Source organism: Hermetia illucens, chromosome 4 (assembly GCF_905115235.1).
Source record: "Hermetia illucens chromosome 4, iHerIll2.2.curated.20191125, whole genome shotgun sequence".
In the NCBI taxonomy this organism is placed as follows: Eukaryota; Metazoa; Arthropoda; class Insecta; order Diptera; family Stratiomyidae; genus Hermetia; species Hermetia illucens.
This window is the reverse complement of record NC_051852.1, coordinates 79,471,248-79,497,535: the sequence shown is the minus strand read 5'-3', so window position 1 is coordinate 79,497,535 and position 26,288 is coordinate 79,471,248. Positions and strand designations below refer to the sequence as shown.

General features: G+C 41.5%; 1 protein-coding gene across 15 annotated transcripts in view; it reads right to left on the bottom strand.

Annotated features, from left to right (window-relative positions):
• Positions 1–26,288, bottom strand: part of LOC119654291 (ryanodine receptor) — a 136,420-nt gene that overhangs the window by 16,275 nt on the left and 93,857 nt on the right. For 9 of the 15 annotated variants that reach the window (XM_038059586.1, XM_038059580.1, XM_038059582.1 and 6 more), the window contains 13 exons: positions 21,243–21,807; positions 21,045–21,185; positions 20,262–20,978; positions 19,597–20,200; positions 10,411–10,510; positions 9,029–9,135; positions 8,867–8,964; positions 2,696–2,920; positions 2,184–2,641; positions 2,047–2,111; positions 808–1,979; positions 197–412; positions 27–142 (listed from right to left, as the gene is read on the bottom strand). In XM_038059586.1, coding sequence (XP_037915514.1) covers positions 27–142; positions 197–412; positions 808–1,979; positions 2,047–2,111; positions 2,184–2,641; positions 2,696–2,920; positions 8,867–8,964; positions 9,029–9,135; positions 10,411–10,510; positions 19,597–20,200; positions 20,262–20,978; positions 21,045–21,185; positions 21,243–21,807 — 4,584 coding nt within the window. Of the gene's footprint in view, positions 1–26; positions 143–196; positions 413–807; positions 1,980–2,046; positions 2,112–2,183; positions 2,642–2,695; positions 2,921–8,866; positions 8,965–9,028; positions 9,136–10,410; positions 10,511–19,245; positions 19,346–19,596; positions 20,201–20,261; positions 20,979–21,044; positions 21,186–21,242; positions 21,808–26,288 lie in introns of all 15 variants that reach the window. The other 6 variants (XM_038059592.1, XM_038059590.1, XM_038059595.1 and 3 more) reach the window with 3 other exon arrangements.

The window sequence follows — 26,288 nt, the reverse complement described above, 5'->3', positions numbered from 1 at the left end:
TGTTTAGTGCGCAAGTGATCGATTACCTTTTTGGAAGGTCGGGTCCCATGTTTCGGGATCAATCATAATCAGTAATTTCTCGACGTCTTCATCTGTAACTACGCCGACCAATAATAGACGGTCGGTGAGCTTCAATAAGGGTCTAAAAGGTGTCCCATGAATTAACTTTTCTTCAGGCTTTTTAAAAAATACTTACAAAAATAGGTTTTCGTTTGACCAGCCAATAGGGTCACGGTTATGAATCTGGTTCACTTCAACGGCCTCCGAAAGTGCTTCCATGACGAATTCCCGAACGACATCCAATGGGAATTTCGGAGAGTAGAGTTGGTCGATGTTGGGTATCGGCTCACTAGAAACACTTGGTGCTACTATTGTGGATTGTACAGGGGTGTGGTTGTGGTTGTTTGGGGGACTTCAAATTTTCAACGGGATGAACATCAACACAACATCAAAGTGGGAATGCGTGAGAAAGAAACAGTGAGGAAAAGCCGGGAAATGAAGGGGATGAAGTGAAATGATAGGACAGCGAGCAGCGCACAAGTTTCGAAAGATAGAAAGAAAGATGAGATAGAGGTAAAAATTGCAAAGGTAACACCATTCACTGGACACCCTTTTATATCTAGATTATATCTTGCAACATGATTGCAACACCCAAAATTTATCAATCTTTGATAGTATCAGGATAAATCTAGATGTGAAAGAGTTTTGGAACTGTTTAGAGTAAAGTTGTGGAGACATCTTAGATATTCAGTTGAAAGGTATTTGGAGAATATACACCCAGAACTATTTTCTTCGTGCCATACTTACGCGATTTCAGTCATCCGCAGCTGTGGTTTGACCGACTCCGTTTTCAGAGACCGCAGAGAATGCGACATTTCCGGTTCGCCGTAAAGATCTTTCAGCTCTTGCCCTAGAGGAATTATGAATTCGTTCTTACAGACTTCCATTGTAGTGGCGTGAGACTCCAAGTGGAGAGCAATCAATAAATCGTAGAAACCTTGCCGCAGTGGACCGCTCATATACTCTGATTTGATAGCATACAACAACTGTTTCTGATCGACGTGCTGACAAAGTGCATGAGCAGCTCTGAAGTTCGATTGGTAGCAAAGGGCTGCATAGAGTGTTAGTGTGTGAGCGTGGAACGATAAAAGTTTTTCCATTTCAATCAGTTCGAGAATGTCAATGCAGCGGTCCTCTTCCGGAATGTGGAGAGCGAGCATAGACACGGGGTCTTCGCACAACATCGACCAGCCCCGAATATCAGATAGTTTGAGAGCGTGAACTTGTAGAAATTGGTTTGGCACTCTAGCCCATTGGTACGGCTTCAGACATTGTACCTTTAATCTCGGTGGGAACTGGGGATTGAGGTGCTTATCGCTAGTTGGGAGTACGGCGGCAGAGAGTGGAAGCGTGGTCGCCGTTCGTCCCAATTCAATTTGAAGTATTTCCTTCGAAGTTGCCTCCACGAAAATAGCCGGGAATAGCTTGGTATCTGGTTCCATCATCCAACGGTGAGATGTCTCTTTGCCCTCGCAAGTGAATCGAATAATTCCAGTTGACGTATCAACAAAACAGCCAATAAACATGCCTTGCGAGGCACCCTTGCCTGATGCGTCTTGCGTTGTTTCATTGAATAGTTCGTCAGTTCGGACCATATAGCAGCTTTGTCGATTGATTCTGTCCAGGATTTGTTCGTAGTCACCTTCAAGTACTACAGATGCACAACGGACCTTCTCCTTGTTGAATTCTTTGCTATGTAAATTAAATTGGGTGGTTACCCAGCCGACATAGACATGTGTTGGATCCTGGCCGGGGTAAATTCTCACACCGTAGAAGTATTCATTCATGAGCTTGAGGCATTCAGCGTCGAAGATTTCATTTCCAGATGATTCAATGCCTTGAGAGCCCAGGTTTGTTGTAGTTAGAGTTTTCGATCGTTCAGCGGCTTGCTGAGATTGAGCCTGCATGCGAAGTTCAGTCTGAAAAATAATAATAAATAAGATATTGTGGAGTGGGTTTCACGCCCTAAGTTAATAAATGACATACGTCTGAGATTCGAACAGTTGGCGGTCGAGTAGTTATTGATGAATGAACCACATTCCTTCCATGGGCTATGCGAAAGATATACAGATAATAATTTGACTTTGGTATCAAAGATTACGTTTTTGTTATGCGGCACTTACTGACTGTATTTCTTCGTTCCATGTACTCTGCTGCCTTTGCCTTTTCCTTGCTCTGGTCGCGGCTCTTCTTCGAGAAGAATTTGAATGGGCTACGTCCCCGTTTTTTCTTATCATCGGGTTGTTCTATGATATGATTCATATCCAGAGCACTCGATGATCTCTCCAATCGTCCATTTATTCCATTGTACATAGGCGTTTCGAACGTAATATTTCGGGACAAAGACCCTTTCCGCGGCGGTCGTGCAGGCGAGGTTTGCGTCCGTAATAGATGATCTTCGGGTTCTGCATGTTCTTCTGGATAGCTTCGATGTAGACTCTTCAAATCGTTCATCGTAAAACCGCTCTTCATTATATGATCGATATGAGCTGGCGATGCGATATTTTGATTTTCCGCTTCGGCCATAAGGCGATATTGACGTAGTTTGATATCATTCCAGCGATGACTTTTCTCTTGTTCGCTACGAAAAATATTTCTCCGGTTATTGACATTTGGAAGAAAATGAAAGTCTTACTCAATAAATGTTGAGTTACAGGTAACAGGCAACGACAAGCGGAGGAATTCCCAATTGGCTTTTTCCATAGTTTCGAAAGTATTGTGGGAAATCTTCAAGCATGGAGGTGTATCGGCACCGGCAGGGATTCTTGTCACATCGATGCGGCAATCAGGCATGTCTTCAGTGTTCTCGAAAATTGGTTGATCCTTAGTATACCAGTGAGTGACAGCGCGTCGCATGTTACTGAAAAAAAGAATTTCCTTGTTTAACATGAAAATTTCATTCAGTCTGGTCTACTGCAGTTTTTGGGGAACTATGAACCTTTCCCTTGCATGCAGTGCATGACGTCACCTTACGTTGAGTTGTGGAGGGTTTCTTATGCATGCACAGAGGGAGGGCACCATTATTAAGTACTTAGTACTTAGTTTTCACATTATTTGTAAAGGGTAGAATTTGGGGTAGAGGAAGGAGGGTCAAAATAACTCATTCAAATCAATAGCCCATTTTTAGAAATTTCCTAACCAAGGGTGTGGGTCCTAAAATGCCCGCATCCTAATATCTACTCAAATGAAGTTGTGGAGAGTGTATTATAATTATGTATTCTGTAAATTTATTTGAAAATTTATCTTAAAGTGCAAAGTTTTCCAGTAATATATCCCATAATATACAGCACATTCACCACCACTGGAAAGTTTGGTGGGACTCCTATAATTATTACCAACGTTATAATAAGTCCATGGCTTAAAGTGCGAGTAAGATCATCATCCTCAACGGCACCACAACCGGTATCCGGTCTAGGCCTGCCTTAATAAGGAACTCCAGACATCCCGCTTTTGCGCCGAGGTCCACCAATTCGATATCCCTAAAAGTTGTCTGGCGTCCTGACTTACGCCATCGCTCCAGGGTCCAGGGTCGCAGGGTCTGCCTCGTTTTCTTTTTCTACCATAGATATTGCCCTTACAGACTTTCCAGGTGGGATCCTCCTCATCGATACGAATTAAGTGACCCGCCCACCGTAATCTATTGAGCCGGATTTTATCCACAACCGGACGGTCATGGTGTCGCTCATAGATTTCGTCATTGTGTAGCCTACGGAATCGTCCATCCTCATGTAGGGGGCCAAAAATTCTTTGGAGGTTTCTTCTCTCGAACGCGGCCAAGAGTTCGCAATTTTTCTTGCTAAGAACCCAAGTTTCCGAGGAATACATGAGGACTGGCAAGATCATAGTCTTGTACAGTAAAAGCTTTGACTTTATGGTGACACGTTTCGAGCGGAACAGTCTTTGTAAGCTGAAATAGGCTCTGTTGGCTGACAACAACCGTGCGTGGATTTCATCATCGTAATTGTTATCGGTTGTGATTTTCGACCCTAGATAGGAGAAATTGCCAACGATCTCAAAGTTGTATTTTCCTGTCCTTATTCTTTCCGTTGGACCAGTGCAGCTTGATGTTGTTGGTTTATTCGTCTTCGGTGCTGACGTTGCCACCATATATTTTGTCTTGCCTTCATTGATGTGCAGCCCAAGATCTCGCGCCAGGCCAGTAGTTGGCCGGACTTAAAGAGGATCGTACCTATTGCATTTACCTCAGCATCACGGATCACTTTCTCGAGGGCCAGGTTAAAGAGGACGCATGATAAGACATCCCCTTGTCGTAGACCGTCGTTGATGTCGAATGGTCTTGAGAGTGATCCTGCTGCTTTTATCTGGCCTCGCACATTAGTCAGGGTCAGCCTAGTCAGTCTTATTAATTTCGTCGGGATATCGAATTCTCTCATGGCCGTGTACAGTTTTACCCTGGCTATGCTATCATAGGCGGATGAACAGATGGTGCAACTGTTGTCCATATTCCAACAGTTTTCCCATCGCCTGCCGCAGAGAGAAAATCTGATCTGTTGCTGATTTGCCTGGAGTGAAGCCTCTTTGGTATGGGCCAATGATGTTCTGGGCGTATGGGGCTATCCGGCCTAGCAAGATAGTGGAGAATATCTTATAGATGGTACTCAGCAAAGTGATACCTCTATAATTGCTGCACTGTGTGATATCTCCCTTTTCATGTATGAGACAGATAATGCCTTGTTGCCAAGCGTCACGCATTGATTCGCGGTCCCATACCTTGAGCACAAGTTGATGAATCACTTGGTGTAGCTGGTCGCCTCCATATTTAACTAATACGACTGTAATTCCATCGACTCCTGGCGACTTATGATTTTTTAGCCGATGAATTGCACGGACTGTTTCTCCTAAACTTGCTGGTGGGAGTATTTGTCCGTCGTCTTCAGTTGGCTGCACCTCCAACTCGCCGATGTTCTGGTTGTTCAGTAGCTCATCAAAGTACTCAACCCATCGCTCCAATATGCCCATTCTGTCGGAAATCAGATTTCCCTCTTTGTCTCCGCAGGTTGAGCATCGAGGTGTATAAGGCTTCATCCTGCCGACTTGTTGGTAAAACTTCCGCGCCTGGTGCGGTTGCTCCCTGTACTTTCCTAATTCACAGACTTGTTGGTTCTCCCAGGCTTCCTTTTTCCGTCTGTGAAGTTGCTTCTACGCTCGACGAAGTTCGTGATAAATCTCTGCGCGTGCCCGCGTTCTTTGAGAATGCAACATTACTCGGTATGCAGCATTCTTCCGTTCCGTTGCTAGCTTACATTCATCGTCAAACCAGCCGATCCACTCCTCTTGCGGCTGGGGCCAAGTATGTTTGTGCCTGTATCCATGATAACGTTCTTCAGGTGATTGTGAAGATCATTTGTTGATGCTTCATCTGCAGGTCCTCTGTTGACTGCGATTATTGCGGCATCCATTTCCCTCTTATAGGTGTCGCGGAGGGTTGTGTTGTGGATGGCTTCAGTGTTCACTCTCACCTGATTGTCAGAGGGGATTCTAGGTGGTATTGTTATTCGAGCTCGGAGCACCATGCCAACGAGATAGTGATCCGAGTCTATATTGGCCTCCCTATATGTTCGGACATTCATCAAGGCTGAGAGGTGGCGGCGTTCGATCAACACGTGGTGAATTTGGTTGAAAGTGGTCCCGTCGGGAGAGGCCCACGTATGTTTGTGGACCGCTTTCCGCGCAAACTAGGTACTTCCAACAACCATTTCGTGTGACCCTGCTAATTGAATAATCCGCAGTCCGTTATCATTTGTTTTTTCGTGTAAGCTATGGGAGCCAACGTATCGCCTGAATACCGGCTCCTTCCCTACTTGGCTGTTAAAATCCCCAAGTATGATTTTAATATCATATCTGGGACAGGCTTCGAGGGTTCGTTCTACTGCCTCGTAGAAGGTATCCTTCTCCGACTCTGCAGTCTCCTTTGTAGAGGCGTGAACGTTAATGAGACTTATATTTCTAAACTTGCCTCGCAAGCGCAGAGTGCATAGCCGTTCGTTTATGTTTTCAAGGCCGATAACAGCAGATTTCATTTTTTGGCTGACTAAGAAACCTAATCCGAGCACATGGTTCACTGGATGACCGCTATAGTATATGGTGTAGTGGCTCTTCTCCAGGAAACCGGTCCCTGTCCATTGCATTTATTGTAACGCTGTTATATCAGCCCTATATTCGGACAGGGTATCGGCTAGCTGCTCATCAGCTTTATCTCTGTACAGGGAGCGCACGTTCCATGAGAAAATGCACAAATCGTTAATCCGTTGTCGTTGTAATCCGTTAATCCGTTGTCGTTGTAAGATCCATCTTGTCCGAGGCTCCTTTCGTGGCTTCGTAACATCGGTTTTCCGTGTAGGGTTGTCAGCCCTACCCAACCTCCAACCTGGAGGACCAGTTGGTACAATTTGTCCCATTTTTAGCCGCGGGAGACTCGCCTGCGAGTAAGATGCAAATACATTAAAATGAGTAGTCACACTGCGAACGTAAAGCTTTTCTTTATGGGATTGCGAGGAGGGAAGGATGTCGTACACACGTCGTACTACTCGTAATTACATAAAAGATTTCAAAATCTGAAGAAATTATTGCCGTCGGTACAGACGAACAAAAACAGGGTAACGGTGCATAGAGATTGAAAAATTTTTAAGGACTGCGATGGAGCTTCGCTTCCAACAGAAGATCCTGTATTTTTTTTGGTTTGAAGTTCTCTTAGTTACTGGATGTGTATACTACATGTAGTCTCGATTAATTTTAGAAAAAAATTCCGAGGATATTATTACATAATATGACGGAAATTGGTTATGTTTTTTAGTTGGCCAACCTATATATATTAGCGTTATTGGTCTGAAATTATATATTAGCCTGTTATAAGTTGTGATTGTATTTGGCCTTAATTCTTGCAAATATCGTAAGGTTATATTTGAGAATTTGAAATTATGACATTTAGCTACTTGCGGTTAAGGAAAATGTGCCACGAAGGTAGTATTATCATTATGAATATCCAAATGCGGGGGCAATTTCCAGCACTTCTTGTTGAGATTTGGAGAAGAATGATACATACTTTGAATGAAACGGGAGCATCTTCTAATTGAAAAATCAAACCATTTTCATTGATTCACACATTGAAACTTGTATCTTTCTTCAACAAGGTAACAATAATAATTGCGTTTGGTGAAGCCCAGATTCGTTCGAAATGAACGCAACTACTATATATTTGAAGATTGCAATGGTTCTAAGTCGACACACTTCAATCATCATAGTAGTTTCATCACACGGTGTAGGTCTATCTTCAACACTTGCGAATTTGGAAGTGGAAACACTTAATACATTGGTGATATTAGGAGTACCGCAAGTATCCATTTCAGGGCCTACCGTATATAACGGCATCGAGATAGAGAGGATGACACTCAATCGAAGGTCTTAAATGTTGGTTTATGCTGAGAATTTAGGACATAGCCATTGTTGTCGAAAAGGAAAAATTGTTTTATTTGCAAGATATTAATAGCAGCGAAGAATCACCTGACAAAAAAAGCATCAATGAGGATACGATCTGTTACCGGTTTTCTTCCTCGATTGTGCCATATGAGTCGAGCCGGTATATATATCTTTTCTCGCTTTTTCACTTTAACTTTGGAATTTTAGATCCATCTGGGTGCGATCGCAACACGTCATAATCCAAGACAGGTGCAGTTCTGTACATAAGACGGGGAGACTGAAGTATCAAAGAAGAGCTTCTCACATTCTCAAGCGGATATGGGTTTTGCAGCATGTTAGAGCACTTAGTTCCAGATCGTAGCAGTACATTACAGGATCACGGTATCCTGAAGGAAGCAATGTGGTCATTTTGCTCGCTTAGCACTCTAACAGCTAAGCTTTGGTGACCTTAAAAATTTGAAACGGTGAAAAATTCTCAGACGCGCAGGTATAGCCAGTGAGATTGCAAGTTTTGACACTGGTGTAAGTAGACACTACTATCATTCGGCATCAGCGGACAACACTGTAATTTACTAAAGTTGATGTTCAACTCCAGTCCAAATTCGCAATCAGCTGCTACACGCAGTTAGACAGAGTCGTCGATGAATTGGGTGACGCAGCTCTCAGTCAAGTAGCAGACGTGATAAGCTTCTCGCCAGACACCAAATAATTCTGCGTGTGACATCACTTTAGTAGATGACGTGATGTCATTCCACTTTTTGAAAAAGTGTATATCCCAAGGGTGAGGTGAGTCGCATATGTAATGTTATATAAGCAGCATTACTATTAAACTCCGCAGGCAACATTACTAAATATTTCCTACTACTAGTGGTGTTTCCTCGGCGCTTATCGTGTCGGCACTGTTTCATGATTTATTTGCAGCCCAAGATCCCACGCTCTCTCTGTTCGATCTGGTTGAGGGCAGTGTCTACGTTCTTCCCATGATGTCGAAAACCTCAGTATAGGCCAGTATTTGGGTGGACTTGAAGGGAATGTTGTCTCTTGCATTTACGTCAGCAGTAGGAATCATTTTTTCCAGGATCAGGTTAAAAGGGATGCACATTAGGACATGCCCTTGTCTTAGACTGTTATACATGTTGTATGGTTTCTATAGTGATCCTGCAGTTTTTACTGGGACCTGCACATTGGTCAGGGTTAGCATGGTCAGCCTGATCAATTAAGATGGGGTAAATGTCCACCTCTTGAAAATCTTTTCATTTGACTTATTAGTAACGAGTGGTATATCAAATGGTAATATACATACAAGTATGCTGTATTTTCGGAGGTTAAAGTCGCGTCTGAGTTTATAAACTTCAATTAAGGTACTTACACGCAAAATGGTTCGTATCCCTCTTGAAGACCGCAAGTTGTGAAATATTTAAGGGAATCCACATTTTGTCCGTATGTTAATCTAGCTTTCTGGCCCACCTATAATAAAAGGGTCGCTTATATATTTTGTCCATATTTGAGTTTCCAGCAAGCTCGGTCTTACCCCAAGTGTACAAGCTGGGACGAATCCTACTCCTTCCGCTGATACTTCAGCAAATGTTGTTTCTCCTCCGAGTGCATCCATCAGTAGTTCGCCGTTCAATGAGAAACCTGTACAAAACAATTTGTTACATTTTAGTGGCCTTCACAGGTACGACAGTTTTTGAAACGAATGCGAAATCTGAGTCATGCTATTAAATTCCGTATTTGATCAAGGAAAACATCAAACATTCCAATCGCATGCAATGTTTGTTTTGTCAGTTTCGCACAATTTTTGTGAGTTAGAAATGAGAGTAAATGTATGTATTTTAGTTCCTCTGATTATTGGGCATTGCATCAGTGTTTTCATCTAATTAGCATTTACACTAAAATTTGTAAGTGAAACCATCATTTCGATAACCAAAGTGTTATTTATTATAGAAGTACTGAAGGAAGCAGATGTTTGTTTATCGAAGCCTGTGAATGCAAGTCAAGTTCATTGCCTGTAACAAGTGTATTAGGATTGAATAAATGGATAGCATCTATCATTTTGGCTATATTTTTTAACAAGACTAATTAGCTTTTTGTCTTTCCAACCCAATACATGACACATGTTTCAGGCATTGAACACTATTCTTAAAGAATTTAGTTCTGAAGAAAGCTCTAAGCCATTTCAATTTAAATCTTGCCTTTTTGGTGTGAATTAACTCTGGATCCCTAATTCTAGAAATTGAGTGTTCCTCTCTACGGTTATCTAGCCTTCTCATGCCTGAATAATATAATCGGCTGTGGCGATTCACAGCTATCTTTGTGAAGTAATCTTTTTTTGCTTTTCTCTAGATAAATACAAGTCCAACGACACATCTTTAGATTTTTTAATTATAGCTAGGTAGGATGGGAAGCTGAGATGCTTAAGGTTGGGGTTCCAGAGTTAACCTGAGCGTTGGTGTTTAAAAGTTGCGTAGGTGATTATTGCATTAAATCTAATTTATTTTCCTAATGAAAATCAAAAGGTGGCATTTGAAAACGACAGCGAAGATGGGAGTGGGGTGGTGGCTTTGATAATGTAGATTTTGGTCATGATGAAAATCTTGGAGCTGTAGTCTTGTTTTGTGTGTGTTCGTGTTGTATGCAACTTATCAAGTTTAAAATATTTCAAGAAATTATAAAAAAAACTATTGGGAAAAATCATTCTCTTCTTTGGGGAAACAGCAATAATCGCCACAAATTATCGTTCCAAAATAAAATTGAATTTATAGCAAATGTTCCGATTAGAAATTGAAACAATACACCAGAAAATTATACAATCATGGAAATAAGAAAATATATCTGATCTAGGTAAAAAATGCGGTCTTCGAGTCAATGTAATTCAATTTGATATAAATACATATTAAGACCATGTCTTACTGATCGTGTGATCGACGAGATCTAGGAAGACACCTACTACATCACCAGGTCCCCATTGTTTTCCAAAGGATTCTGTTGCGCCACCAGAGACTTTCTCTTCCTACATTTTTACATTCATGCCATGTTTTGTTATGTACGAATATTCACAGATAAATTTCATTGTTTTGGTTTCAGAGTTTTTGGTGTTTTTATCGATTTGATTCGAACATGGTAAGAGAATATAAAAGAGAAAAGTAGTTTTAGAAATATTTTAGAGACTGTTAGTCAACCATTTCGTTTTCATATAGAATCCATGTTTGCTGCTATCCAGTGGCAAAAGAAGGCCATTAATTTGGGCTTTAATACCGATCGTAAGTTTACTGGCAATATTATTCACAATCGTATTTTCTCTGAAGAAAAAGTTTTTTAAACCTAGTTCCACGCGTTAACCTTTTACTTGTGAAGACTTGCTACTGAATAGCATAGAACAAATTAATTCTTATAAATTGAAAATTACATACATAGTGACTAAATTAGTTATTATTTTAACTTATTATTCTGTCCACCTATATTGCATATTACAGTTGGTGATAAACTCGACTTGAGTTCAGATATTTACGGTTCTTTTAGTAAACCTCGAAATTTTCGGAAATATACTATACAGAATCTATAGACATAAAAAAAATCGTTGATTTCTTCCTAAAACAGGATATGTTATTTATTTGCAAATACGTATTTAGGATACAAGTTGTGTTCTTCCTTAGTACCTGATCAAGAATTTAGATTCTAATAGAAAGCGTAGACAAAAGCGACAAAATTGAATTTGGTGACATACATTGCAACCAACCATTGACTGCGAATGAAAAAATGTGGAGAATTGGGGCAGAAGTAAAGACATAATTTGTGAAAGACTGAAAACTATGAAAATTTAGGAACCTAATACATAAAAAAAAGAAAGACCAGAATGTAACTACCTAAAATGCAAAATATTTTACTTTTATTTTTATCAGGCAAAAAATGTGCAGTTTGTTCAGTTACAATAACTTCATTTTCTTCAAAGTAGCACGGTTGTTTTCCAAACTTGATAGGCCTTCTTGAACTCGGGAACCGGAATGCTATTCAGGACTCGTGTCGAACTAGCTCCGTCACGCTTTCGTGACCGTTTTCATTCGGGAGTACAAGAAAAAGTCGTAGCAGGCAGTCGTAATAGGCAGTACCCACACTAAAATGCCCTAACTTGCAAATGTATTGCGGAAGCTTATCCGTACACATGATGGGCGTTGAAGAAGGACAAAGCATCACCTTCGTCAAATCGGATTGGGAAGAGAGAGATGAAAATAACATGTAAGCCATATTGGATTGAACGAGAAATTATGTGTTATGGCCGCTGTTATATTTGTATATTTTTGTATTTTGAATCGAAAAAAGAGAAATTTCTGAATGAAAAAATCATTTGAATGGCCTCAAGCAAACTACATTTGGAAGCTGCCGATGCGATAGTTTCATTCATGAAATGCGTTCACCGTGACGAACAAAGGTAATACAACGAAACGTGAGATCGGCCTCGACCTTTGAAATGGCGAAGTACTCTCGCTTGATTGTCCGGTCTAGTCTTTTCGGAATGTAGGACTTTCTTCGCATCAGGAAAAACAACTTTTTCAGACGGCGGCCTGGAGCATTTTGTTGATTTGTTCCTTCTTGGCTAAGACCTCCCTTTATCAATTCCTTCCAAACCGATCACCTTGTGTGCCCTTTTCTGATCAGCAAAACCCCAAACTTTCGCATCGCACAAATAGTCTTATGTATGTAGTATATATTATGAGCTATTGACGTTCAGGACAAGAAAATGATAACTGAAGTTATTATTGGGTAATAAGGAAAAGAAACGAAGCAAAATGATTAAAGTACTGTTTTCCGCATTGTACTACTACAGCTGGTGGCTGGACATATCCTCCTAGTGAGAAGTTTCATTTTTAACCTTTGCTGTTCTTATCAGCGGTGAAACATCTTGCATTTTCAATGAACTTGATTACTCATTCCAGTTGCAAAGGTCGTACACGTTATTAGAAGCTTATAACCATTTATATATTTTCATTTTGTGAATTTTTTGCCCAGGAATATATATACCCTGGCGTACCAGGTTTATCCTCACCTGAGTTGCAAACGCAGAGCTGCATGCGACCAGGCGCGTGTCATGGGTTGCGGATAATGACATGACCCACCGGGTCAGCTACGAATATCGTAAGTTAATCTTGTAAATAAGTAGCCGCGGACGAGCAGAACGTTTCCCTTTGTGTTCATCCTCCCTTACCGATTCTTCCCTTTCAGGGGGAGTAAACCTCCTTAACAAATCCATAATCCAGGGTGAAGGGATCGACGCGCCTATCGGATGAATTGCAGTGACGTTACACTGTATTTCAGCGGCTCTCCTCCAAACACCTTCCCTACCTTTGGAGGTAACCATGGGGTATTGCAACATTGGAGCTCTGTTGCAGGGTTGACTGCCTCCCCAATACTCGTGGGAACAAAATTGATGGGACCCTAGGGACACGAAGACAGTACCCAATACGGTTAAGGGTCGTTCAAAAACATCAGAGCGGCTCTTCGCCCTTGGATATTTTGGCGGTTATGCCATCAACCACCAGGGACGGGAGACCTAGGCGTCGTATGGTTTGGACGAACCAACTCAACGAATTTGTCGTCCGCGCCTATTACCGTGTCACGGATTTGGAACGGAATCCATCAGGGTACAGATATCGACTACATGACGCGTTCATAACCCGGTTTCCGGAGCTAAGTCATGTTCCGGAACAGAACGTCGTCAACCAGTACCGGGTGATCGTGAATAACAACCGAGTTGCCTTACCAACTAGGCAACAAATCTTCCAAGAGGTTTCACTTGAGCTCGGGCTGAAGTCATCAAATTACCGGACTAGTCAAAGGAGTAACACAAGTACTCCACCTGTAAGGCACTCCATGAATCCAGTAGTCAGGAGAAGCTTAGTAACTGGGGATGTCGACCCAATTTATAATGAGGCTTTCACCGCATTCCAGGTTGCATTCACAGAGTATGCTGAGATTCTCCCAGACGCTAGGCCAAAGATCCCAAAACTGAAGTTTACTTCGGCAACTACTAACATCATTGCTGCCGTTGACAGAATTTTGGCTGATCGTTTGGCTAGCGAGATTGCTGCTACAGAGGTTCACAGCCTGATCTACGTTGCCGCTGCCACGGTTATTCGTCTCCATAATAAACATCTTAGAGCGAATAACAGAGGCATGCGCAGAAGGACTTTACCGTTCTGAGTGTTTCGACTCAACAAAAGAGTCAAAAAGTTGAGAAAGGAGATTGGTCATGTGACGCAAGCACTCCTTGGAAATCCATCACCAAGAGTGCACAGATGCGTTGCGAACATCATTGGAAACTACCATTTGTCCAATGATATGCCAATCGAAGAAATCCTCGAGGTGCTGAAGCAGAAACTTGCGGTATGCTCGAATCGCATCCGTAGGTATCAGAAAAGCTTTCAGCGAAGGACAGACAACACCTTGTTCTTCCAGAACCAACGGGGATTCTACAAAAATCTCACCAACTCAGATAGGGAAAGTAACCTCGATCTGGATCAGGCAGAAGACTTCTGGAGAAGTGTTTGGAGCGAATCCAGCCGTTGCAATTTAGAAGCAGCGTGGCTGCCACACCTTGTGCGTTCATGCGAAGCCCTCCCCGAAATGGCCATGCCTGACGTAACTGAGGTCGACGTTGAAGCAGCCCTTGACAAGGCAGGTAACTGGAAGGCGCCAGGAGTTGACAAGACTCATAACTTCTGGCTGAAGCGGTTCAAGAGCACTCACAGGATATTGGCAAATCAATTTAATAAGATGATTGCCGATCTTGATTTAGTTCCACCATTTTTCACCAAGGGGACAACTTTCCTCATCCCCAAGGAACAGGGTGTCTCTTGCCCTTCAAAATGTCGACCAATTACTTGTCTTTCTACCATCTACAAGGTCTTCACTTCAGTTCTGTGCGCGAACATCTCAAAACATCTTGATGTTCATAAATTGATAGCTGAGGAGCAAAAAGGATGCGCAAAAGGCTCCCGAGGCTGCAAAGAACAGCTTATAATCGACACGGTAGCTGTAAAGCAGGCTGTCCACCAAAAACGAAACATCTCGACAGCCTACATCGATTATAAATCAGCCTTTGACTCCATATCACATTCGTGGTTACTACAAGTGTTACGCTTGTATAAAATCAACCCGAATGTCGTTCTTCTTCTGAGAACAGTAATGAAGAATTGGAGCACGAAGCTATCGGTATCCTCACAAACATCAGGAGAGATACCAATCAGGCGTGGCATTTTCCAAAGCGACTCTCTAAGCCCACTGTGGTTTTGTTTGGCTTTGAATCCGCTATCCCATCTTTTGCATGAAAGCAAATACGGGTTCCAAGTCAAGCATGGCATATTGTTGAAATGTACATTAAGCCATTTAATGTACATTGACGACATCAAATTGTATGCCAAAGACGAGAACCAACTTCGCTCCTTGCTGGACATCACCATCCAGTTCAGCAGGGATATCGGCATGCAGTTGGGTTTGGAGAAATGTCGCTTAAAAACGATTGTTCGGGGAAAACACACCGACAACGAAGGATACAGCCAAAATAACATCCGAATTGAGGGTATGGGTTCGGACGACGTCAACAAATATCTCGGCATATTGCAAGCAACACCACCTGCTGTGGCAATAATTAAATCTGCTAAGTTGCTGGGGGAATTTGAGCGGCGTCTGGATCTTGTCCTTAAAACTGAGCTGTACGGGAAAAATAAAATCATGGCAATCAACACGTTTGCCATTCCCGTCCTTCTATACACTTTCAATATTAAAAATCATCATCGAAAAGTGGCCGCTCATCAATAGGCACCAAACTTTCTAAAAATCAATTCTACAAAATTCAAAGGTTTGGTATGTTGTTTGTATAATATAATAATCTATTTAGTTTCAACACGAGCATATACAAACAAACATGTGGTGGGAGGTATGGTACTGGAGGACTTCGACTCCTCCGTCTAGCGAAATATACCAGATAGGTTTATGTATCACAGGATTTCCGGTTGTGGACAGTGTTAGGCACATTTGTATTCGTAAATACGAATATGAATAATTTCCAACGATGATTTTCTATGAATACGAATACGAATGCATTCGTATTCGAAAAAGGGAATATCTCGATATTTACACAAGTGAATACGAATATGGCCGTATCCACACGTCCGAAAGTGAATACAAACATATTCGTATTTCCGATTACGAATACGAATTCTGTTCTGATAATATTTCCAAGTGTCAATACGAATTTTTTGTTATTGGAATGTGGATAGTGAATATTAGCGCCTTAATGATCCCATCATGTACGTATGGTTGAGTTAGGCTTAATATTCAATAAGAGAATTCAAAAGGCGTTGCAGGTGTAGACAAAAAGATAAAGTAAAATAAGTAAAGTAACTCACAAGGTGGGAGGAGGCAAAAAAATGTACCCATCTCTGCGATAATATTACTGAAATCCTAAACGTTAGCTGTACATCATTCCAAAACTAAAAGCACACAAACGATAAGTAGTGCGGGTAGTCGCGCATGTGGACGGATCAAATGACTGTTTATTGACTTGCAATTGCAACGGGAAACATCCTCAAATATTCTTAAATAACTATGACATTTTCAGACTTTAATAGGTTTAATTTGCATTTGCGCGCATTAACATATTGCTATATCCTCGTATGATGTTTACGAATTATCAGCTTCTGTTCAATACATGATGAAACAATAAAAATTGCGGTGGAGGACGCTTTTATAGATAATAGCCATTCTATGTTCCTTATAAGACCCATGCACTACCAAACAAATTGCGCAACGGAGGTTGTTACGCAGTAATTTGCTAATGTATGGCGGTGTTTGATGAGTTGCGTAAATGTTTGACGAATTTCAAACATGTTTGAAATCTTTTGCGGAATATTTCTCAGCTGACGGCTGGAATATAATTTTCGCGAGGGTAGAATTTTCATTTTCATCCCCGGAGATATCACGTTGCTGAGTACCATCTATAAGATATTCTCCGCTATCGCCTATGATAGCATAGCCAGGGAAAAACTGTACACGGCATGAGAGAATTCGGTATCCCGACGAAATTAATAGGACTGACTAGACTGACTCTGACCAATGTGTGAGGCCAGATAAAAGCAGCAGGATCACTCTCAAGACCATTTAACATCAACAACGGTCTACGACAAGGGGATGCCCTATAATGCGTCCTCTTTAACCTGGCCCGTGATGCTGAGGTAAATGCAAGAGGTACGATCCTTTTTAAGTCCACCCAACTACTGGCCTCTGCTGACGATATCGACATCATGGGAAGAACGACCCGAGACATACAAATTACCTTCATCCAGATCGAGTAGGCGGTAATTAGCGTGAGATCTTGGGCTGCACATCAATGAAGGCAAGACAAAATATATGGTGGCAACGTGCTGACGAAGACGAACCAACCAACAACATCAAACCGCACTGGTCAAACGGGAAGAATAAGGATAGGAGAATACAACTTTGAGACTGTTGATAATTTCTCCTATCTAGGGTCGAAAATCACAACCGATAACAGGTACGATAATGAAATCCGCGCACTGTTATTGTCAGCCAACAGAGCCTCTTCCAGTTTACAAAAACTGTTCCACTCGAAACGTCTCACCATTGGGTCAAAGCTCTCTCTGTACAAGACAATGATCTTGCCAGTCCTCATGTATTCCACTGAGACTCTGGGTTCTTAGCAACAAGAATTGCGAACTCTTGGCCGCGTTAAAGAGAAGAATCCTCCGAAGAATTTTTGGCCCCCTACATGAGCCTATATAACGACGAAATCTATGAGCGATACCATGACCGTCAGGTTGTGGATAAAATCTGGCTCAATAGGTTACGGTGGGCGGGTAGCTTAATCCGTATGGATGGGGATGATCCCACCCGGAAAGTCTATAAGGGCAACATCTATAGGTAGAAAAAGAAGACGAGGCAGACCCTGTCTAATATGGAGCGATGGCGGTCAGGACGCCAGAGAGCTTTTAGGGATATCGAATTGGTGGACCTCGGCGCAAAACCGGGATGTCTGGAGTTCTTTATCAAGGCAGGCCTAGACGGGATACCGGTTGTCGTTGATGATGATGAATATTGCTTCACGTATCAACGCAACCCGGATGAAGTGGCGTTTCGAAAACGTCGCTCTTATCATCGCTGCTTCAATGGAAGTGTCAGATCCGTTTTTCCTTCGCGCTGATACTACCCTATCTAAGATTGACATTCAAGTCGATGGGGAATAACTTAAATACTGACTGGAGCAGTAATGGCTTCGTCGGCTACTGTGCGATGTGAGCACCTTGCAACTCCTTGCAACTAGACGAGCCTCCTGCATTCATCGGAAATGAAGTCGAAGTTTCCAGGACATGACCTAATTACGGGAGAAATATTGAAGGAACTTCTAGGAATCGCAATCATTTATGTGACTCACATATTCACTGCAATTCTATTATACTTGTTGCCTATTTTCCCAAGGCTTGGAATGTTTCAGAAGTTACAATGATTCCTAAATATTGAAAGGACCAATCGCAGGTTGCAGTCTGAAGGCCTATAAGTCTGCTATCCATCCTGTCAAAGGTGTTCGAAAGACGATGATAATCTCACTACATCTAGGCTTTTGAGAGAAGCATGGTAGAATCGAACAAGTCTAGAGGATCCTCGAGGGTTTTTCAAAAAAATTCTACATGTGGCCTCGAAAATATTCATCAAGCTTATCAAATATGTTGATGACCTATTGCTGATTCTCCTCAGAAAAGCAGTGAGTGCCGTTTACAATACTAAAAGCATTTTTGCGAGTACTTATGAAAATGTTTTTCCAAAATAAGATGCTTATATGGAAAGCTCTAACAAATATGTCTAAAGAGACCACAAGGTATACAGTATCGTCCAGCCAACTACATGGCATGGATTCCAGAAAGATTGGAAAATAACCTATAAGAGTCCGTCAACAAACAAGTATGATACAGGAATCGCATAATGTAGAGAAATGTTTGTCAAAATCGAAAGATTAGGAGTTGGTTCGAAAGATACCGTACGGAGGAGAAACTACTATTGGGAATACCGGAACAATTAAAAAAATTTAAAAACAGGTTCGCTAGGTACACACATTTGCAGTCTCATTTCTGGAGTTATTTGTTTTTGTATATTTGCTTTTCTTAATGTGCACGGATCCAAGTGTGAATAAAAGAACTTGTTTGGGGTACTCGAAATATGGCCACAACTACCATTTAGAACATTCTGCTCTCCTTTATCTACGGCCAATCATTTTATCGGGAAGATTCGGTTCTTGTGAATTCCTGGGTAAAAGTGAAACCAAGGAGTTAATCCAGAATTGACATTAATTGTGTTTTAGCGATTTTTTTTAGCGAGGAGGCCAGGTAACTCCATATTTTTGGCATACAGATTTGCTTCTTTTTAAGAAACACCTAAGTATTATATTTTACTGGTTTGCTTGTTTTATCACCAAATAATATGCAATATTTCATAAACATTTACAGTAACATTTTCAACAGGTTCTCGATAGAATGAGAAAAGATACCTTAGATCAACCTTAGATCTGTTTAGAAAAACTAGAAAACGATTATTAATTATTACATCTGCAGAAAGCTTTTGAAATCTAAGATAGAAGCGATATATAAATATATATTCAACGCTTTTGGTAGATGAGCAACACAACAACGAAAACAGACGAAAAGCTGATTATATTAAATTGTACATGAATTAATTTCTTACTGATGATTTGATCTTTAACATCTATAAAACAACCGATCACATCGCCCACTTCATACCGAATACCGAAATGCTCAACAGTTCCTCCATGTATTTTCGTAACCTAAGTTTTTTGGTAAAATATAAAGTAATTTCGTCCGTTCAAGGATATTTTGTAACTACACTATTATCTTACGCAATTGGAGAATATTTGCCTTTTTCTGGAAGTTTTTGATATTTATGGTAAACTATTTGTTTATGAAAAATTTCTCCGAACTTCCTAATTTCTTTTTTAAAATTTCTACTTTGAAATTATTTCTATTTACTTTTTATTATTTTAAGATGAGCAACGAAAAAAGATCCAAAATTACTCACATTGTAACCGTCAAAAGCCCAAGTGCTATCATCACTTCCCAGCATTGTTCCGGGGTGGCAATCGGCGCGTGCCCAACCTACTCGCATGGGCCCTGCAGTTAACACCTCAAATTCAAAATACCACTTCCCTGATGTAACGGCATAATTGCGTTCAACACGATATGTTCGGAACGCAGCATGTTTCAAGCGAAGAGCTTCAGCCACTAGAGCTTCATTTCCTTCTCCAGTTGGTGGGTCCAAATTATAACCATAAACAAGGAGGGTTCGTACTGTCTCAGAAGCTGTATCACGGTTAGCTTTCTTGATAGCTTCATCGACTTTCGAATAAGGAACCAAATGTGGGCTCCTTAAATTATCGGAGTCTTCGTTGAGACCGTAAGTCCATCCTTGTTGAATTCTTTCTTTGGCCCAAAGATTGTGGGTGTTTTCAGCAAGTTGATCAACTAATTCTTCCAGTTTGGGTGATAAAGTGACAGCGCTTAGATCAAGGGGGGCTGGTTTATAGCCGTTTGCCTGCATGAATGGTTCGTTGGGAAGCCGAATTGGACGAATTCTTGCCGGGGGTTTATCTACTGTGATGTAATAGCCCAAAGCTATGATAGTTCTGAAATGAATTCGAATTGTTGAGACATTATCTTGCTGACAAATATTACATCAATACTTACTTCAACGTTTGAACAGCTAGTTGACAATCGTAACGTTTTTCTGGTGCAGGGAGCTTTTCAAATTGTGTCAAGCATGGGTGTATGCGGTGTAAATCGTCACGATGTTCGCCCCATGACCAGCCAGCTTCTATTTTATTTAAGGCCCACATTTCATGAATGTTCTCAGCCAACTTCTCTTTAATTGAATCAACTGACGATGGAAGTAAAATTTCTGAAGTGTCTACTGGGCTAGGAACAAATGCAGTATCATCTTCCACTAGCCATGGCCCAGCCAAAACGTTTTTGTTCAAATTTCCAAAATAAAAGCAAGGATCCAAGCTAAGTATTTGATGTGGCATAAGGCACTGAACAAGTGGGCTGAACCCTAGAGGCGGAGCATATTTCAAACGACCATGGTCGCCGCCTAGAAGGAAACGACAGCTAATCTTCGATGAGCAACTCATAACCGGGAAAAACATTCCATCCAAGTTGAAATTTCGGAAACTTCCGCGGACTTTGGCACCATTAAAAGTAAAGGTAATAATTGGAACTGTTAAGTCGAGTGCTACTCCAATAACATCACTTTTCCGAATATATGGTTCTATGGGCTCCTGATTAACTACTGGAGTTTTCCGACCCCCTGTCCAAAGAAAGGCTCCATCGAAACCAAATGAGTATAAATCATCTCCAACACCATTACCGCCCCATTTCTTACCACCACCAGGATATGGGACATACCTTGAAGACCATGTTAAAATAAATTCGTTTAGAGCAGCGAAATAAAATGAGCCTAGTACAACTTACCCAGATGTATTGGCCCACCCAATACGCAAGTGAGGCATCATATGAGTGGTCTGCTCGATATGATCCATGGTAACTTCGAAATACCACTTTTGATACATTGCGGAGCCTTGCACACGACCGACGAAAATGTTCGGACGAATACTGGAAAGTATAGTTTGAACCTAGGATATTTTTCTTCTAAATGTTTTGACAACTTACCTTGCAACATGATCCACTAATTGTGTTTGCAGCAGTAGGTTCTTACCCGGTAACAAATAGTCGCAAATGTTATTCTGCGATGACCTCACAGCAACTCCGTTACCAACACATAGTGAGCAAAGTACATCCAAAACTTTCGGATCACGCCCATGTTTTTCTAACAAGGAAATAATGACTTTGATATGTTCGTCGCGCATCATATTCAAGGCTTCCGGTGAATCGATCAGGACACAGTGGAGTACATCCAACATGCCAGAACCTTCACTCGAGGCTTGCGATCCCAAACGAGAGAAGAGCCAGTTGAGTCGGTTGCTGTTGGCGAACTGAGCGCAGTTCGTGTGGTTGCCTTTGATGATGGCAGCCAGGAGCTGGTACAAGTATGTAGAGATGAGGTCCCAGCTTTGGCCCATTTCGTCGCCAGCCAAAAAACTGGCTAAAAAGCCTTGTGAAGTTATTACGTTGATTTTATCGATTGCTTCCAGGATCAAATTAAGAACACCTTCTTCCTGAAAGAGATCCTGCCGATTTCGGAGCGCACGGAAGCGATTCTGTTTTTCTTCATGTTCTGGAAAGAGCGAGGGGTTTTGGTAATGACAGAGATTACTAGTGTTTATACAGCTTCAGAAATAATTAAGTTAAGTTCAGAAGATTATTTTAGAACTGCGATCATAAACTTACGGCACAAGTTAACTATTAAAATGTAAAGTTAGAGCTAAAGTTTCAAGTTTTCAGTCGATTTTAGCCATTGTGGCTAAATATGATCGATTATTTAAAATTAGCGCAAAGATAAAACCTTCGCTATAAACTGAAGCGGGAAAAATCTGTGCTGTGGGCAGAGCATACGATTTTGAGAAAATCGAATATGAAGTCAACGGAAGAGAGTCGTACCAGAGACAAAATAGGAACATGCCGTCGATGACGCGATATTTGTTAATTAACTGAATGGATTTTAGGAATAAGTCGGGAAACCGGAAGCTGGACGCTTCAGGTACGAAAGGTTTTGTGTATTTCTTAGTACGTAGCACGTAATATATCCATATATTCACTTTGATGTATTATAACTTTGTTAGTAATAGTGCGATTTCCACGAATCTTGGCAAGATTATGCTCTACATTATAGCCTACACCCCTGCAAAATTCCGTGGTGCTAGGATGAACTTAAGGGGGGATTTCCAGCCAATTATAAAAAATATAGTAATATACTACTATTAACTTTATTTGAACAGATATCGGTATGGAAGGTATTTGGAGCCCAGGCATCATATAGTGGCAGCCGCTTGATTTTTTTCAGATTTTTTGGTTGGATAGTTTCTGAGAATGGCTCCGTTAAAGAAATGATCACTTTCAACCTCCCGCACGCCCCACTTTTCCAACAAATGTCAAAACTAAGACCGGCTTCGAAAAGTACTAACCGAGACTTTTAATTTGACACCCCACGTGACTATATTTGATGAAAAAAAATTTTACACCCCCCTAAATTCAACGTAAAAGGATGTAGCACACTGTCTGTGTGAGCGTTCACAATTCCTACCTTTCTACCAGATTTGGTGTCAATCGCTATAACGGTCTCCGAGAGAAATGCGTGTGGCGGACGGACCAAAGCCGGCAAAAGAGAAAGTCCATGGGGGGTCAGTAATTGAAAAAGGCGAAGGAGTCAGTGAAAGGAGTAATCTGGCCAAGACCCACCGAGAACGGAGCCCTGACCCAGAAGAGCTTTTATGCAGCCTGGGATTAAAATAGTTGAGCTGTCCGAATTCATCAAGGACAAGCACAACGTGCACCAAGCCATTAGGAACATGGTGAGAGCCATCAGGGTGCTTTACATTAGGTCCCAGGAAGAAGTAACAAAGCCTAAGGAAAAGCCGGACATCCCAGCCCCAACAGTGTCACAGGCGAACCAAGTGACACTAAAGCACAAGGTCATCGATCTTCGATCAAGTAAGCGAGTGCGGAATAAAGAAAACGAAGCTTTGGGGAATCAACAGGCACCAAAAAGGAAACAAGTCGGGAAACCGGAAGCTTGACGCTTCAGGTATAAAAGGTTTTGTGTTTCCCTATGTGAGGAGCATAACGTAGTTCCCCATTGGCTGACCCGAGATATTGAAATCGCTCAGTTCTGGGCAGGTTACTGCCATTGCCAGAACTGAGGGATTTAAGTATCTCGAAGGGCAGGTTACTGCCATTGCCAGAACTCAGCGATTTAAATATCTCGAGTCAACGCTATTAGCCAATGGAGAACTGCGTAATGAAATTGTTTCACGCATTAATGCAACCTGGATGAAGTAGCATTCCCCAACTGGTGTTCTTTGTGATCGACGTATCAGCGTACGTCCCAAATCTAAAATTTACTGCAATGTCGTCCGTCTGCCACTCTCTATAGTTCTGAGTGTTTGCCGACTATAAAGGACAATGAACGGCATCTTGCGGTAATGGGGACGAAGATGTTGCATTGCACTGGTGGCGTGACACGTTTTGATTACGTCTGAAATGAGAATATCCGCGATCGATATGGGTTTGCATCGATCGTGGAAAAACTGCAAGATAGGCGTTTTCGATGATGTGGTCACGTAATTCACGCGAACGAGAATTCAACAACCAGTATTGATCAGAACATCGAAAGCAATGGTAAGCAACCAAAAGGCCGGCCAAAACAATGGTGGCTTGATACGCTGGATGGGGATTTAAAGGTCTCGCGATTACATCCTGATCAGGCATTTGATAAAATAAAATGACGAAACCGATCATCACGAGCCGACCCGGCTAGTGAACTGAAGGCTGAAGGAAAAGAAAAAGATGTGAGGAGCGACGAGTGCACGACAGCTCCGTGTAATATAGCTAAAAATTCCATTGCCCTCTATTTTCTAGAAAGCGATTTAAATAAATCATTTGATGGAAAGCCCTGTGTTGGTCAACCTCATACGCTTCACGCTCTGAGTTTAATATTATTAGCGAATGAAAACAATTTAACCAACATCAAATATAAACAAGTCGGAATACCGGAAGCTCGTGCTTCGGATATAAAGGTTTTGTGTTCATCTTATCTAAGAAATTTCAACGCATATTTTTCTATCCGTATACAGCTACAAAATTACGAGACATACGTACATATTACAGCCGTAGATGTTACGCTCACTCTAAACAAACAAACTGCCTATTTCCGAATACTGTACACATATATGCACGTATATAAATTGATCGTACCCATATTTCCGATTTACTTCTTATATCTATTTGAATTAGGCACTACCCGAAATGTTCATTAGCACGCATATATTATATACCTACATACGCATATGTCTGGTTGACAAATAACTAAAAATAAATAAATAAATAAATAATAAATAAAACAAAATAATTCTCTGCGACCCAATTGATAAGAACTCATTTCGTTGTGGTATTGACGAATTGATATGTGATGATGACGTCATGCAGGTTATAGAGTGCACGAAATTCACGAAAAATTGTGAAGTTTCACCCCCTATAACTTTGTTAATAATAGTTGGATTTTCTTCAAACTTGACCAAACTGTGCACTATGTTCTTCATTACACGCATGCCAAATTTTGTACTCCGAGAATGAACATAAGAGGGGTACCGGGTAAATTTCTAAAATGTGGAAATATACTATTATTAACTTTATTTGTGCAGATATCGAAACCGGATATATTTTGAGGCCTAGATTTCGTAGAGATGCGCTACTGAGATTTTTTTCAGATTTTTCGGTTGGATAGGTTCTGAGAACGAGACCTGTTACACTTTTTGGGGGTCATATTTTGAGCCCTCACTCCCCTATGTTTCACTCAATATCAAATATTGAACCAGTTTCGAAAAGTACTAATTGGGACCTTTCATTTGATACCCCACATGGCCACATTTTATGAAAAAAAATTTTGCACCCTCCTTTCACATGTATGGGGAGCCCCCCCTTAAACTTAACACAAAATGGCGTCGGTTGCTGCATGTAAAGGGAACGGCAGATCACACACTCCTACCAATTTTCGTGACAATCGGTTCAGCCGTTTCCGAATAAATCTGCTGTGACAGACAGACAGACAGACAGACGGACAGACAGACAGACAGACAGACAGACAAACCTCGCAAAGGAATAATTTGAAGCCATTCACACGAATAACGATGAGCTGGGTAACTAAGAAATTCGACGCAGAAATGTTCAAGGAGGTACTTCTGGAAGATACATTGCTATCGGGAAGCGCACAAAACAAAGTTTCACAGGTCGTGGAAAAATTGCAGCGGGCATGCGATGCCGCTATGCCTCGACGTAGCACTTTCCGAAGACGAAATCCTAATTTTTGGTGGAATTCCGAAATTGAGGAATGCCGGAAAAAGTGTCTCAAAGCTAGGAGACGCTCCCAGCGCAGAAGAAACCGACCTGAGTTCGAGGAGCTACACGTGCAATATAAAGATGCGAGGAAAAAATTGCAAGTAGCTATCGCAAGGAGCAAATCCGAACATTTCAAGCGGATGTGTACTGAAGCTGATTCCGACCCCTGGGGTGGCGCATATAGGTCAGTGATGTCATCACTAAAAGGCGAGCGCTCCCCACCGATTACTTGCCCAGAGTTGTTGCAGAATATAGTGAACACTCTATTCCCAGTGGATCTGAATGGTACAAGTTTACCTGCAGTACAGTTAAATCCCGACGAAGTTCCAATAGTGGAAAATGAGGAGGTTCTAGACGCAGCAAAAAGATTGGTTGAAAAAAAGACTCCAGGACCGGATGGAATCCCTAACATTGCCCTGAAAGTAGCCGCCAGGACAGCACCAGGTATGTTTGCCCAAGTTTTCACGGCATGCCTTAGGGAAGGAGAATTCCCCGAGCAATGGAAGGTACAAAAGCTAATACTCATTCCGAAGGCAGGTAAACCATTGGGTGACCCCTCCTCATATAGGCCGATATGTCTGGTCAATACCATTGGCAAACTTTTTGAACGAGTAATATATAACAGACTGCTCGCTGTTGCGGAAAAGGAAGGAGGCCTTTCCGACAAACAATTCGGATTTCGTAAGGCAAAATCAACTGTCGACG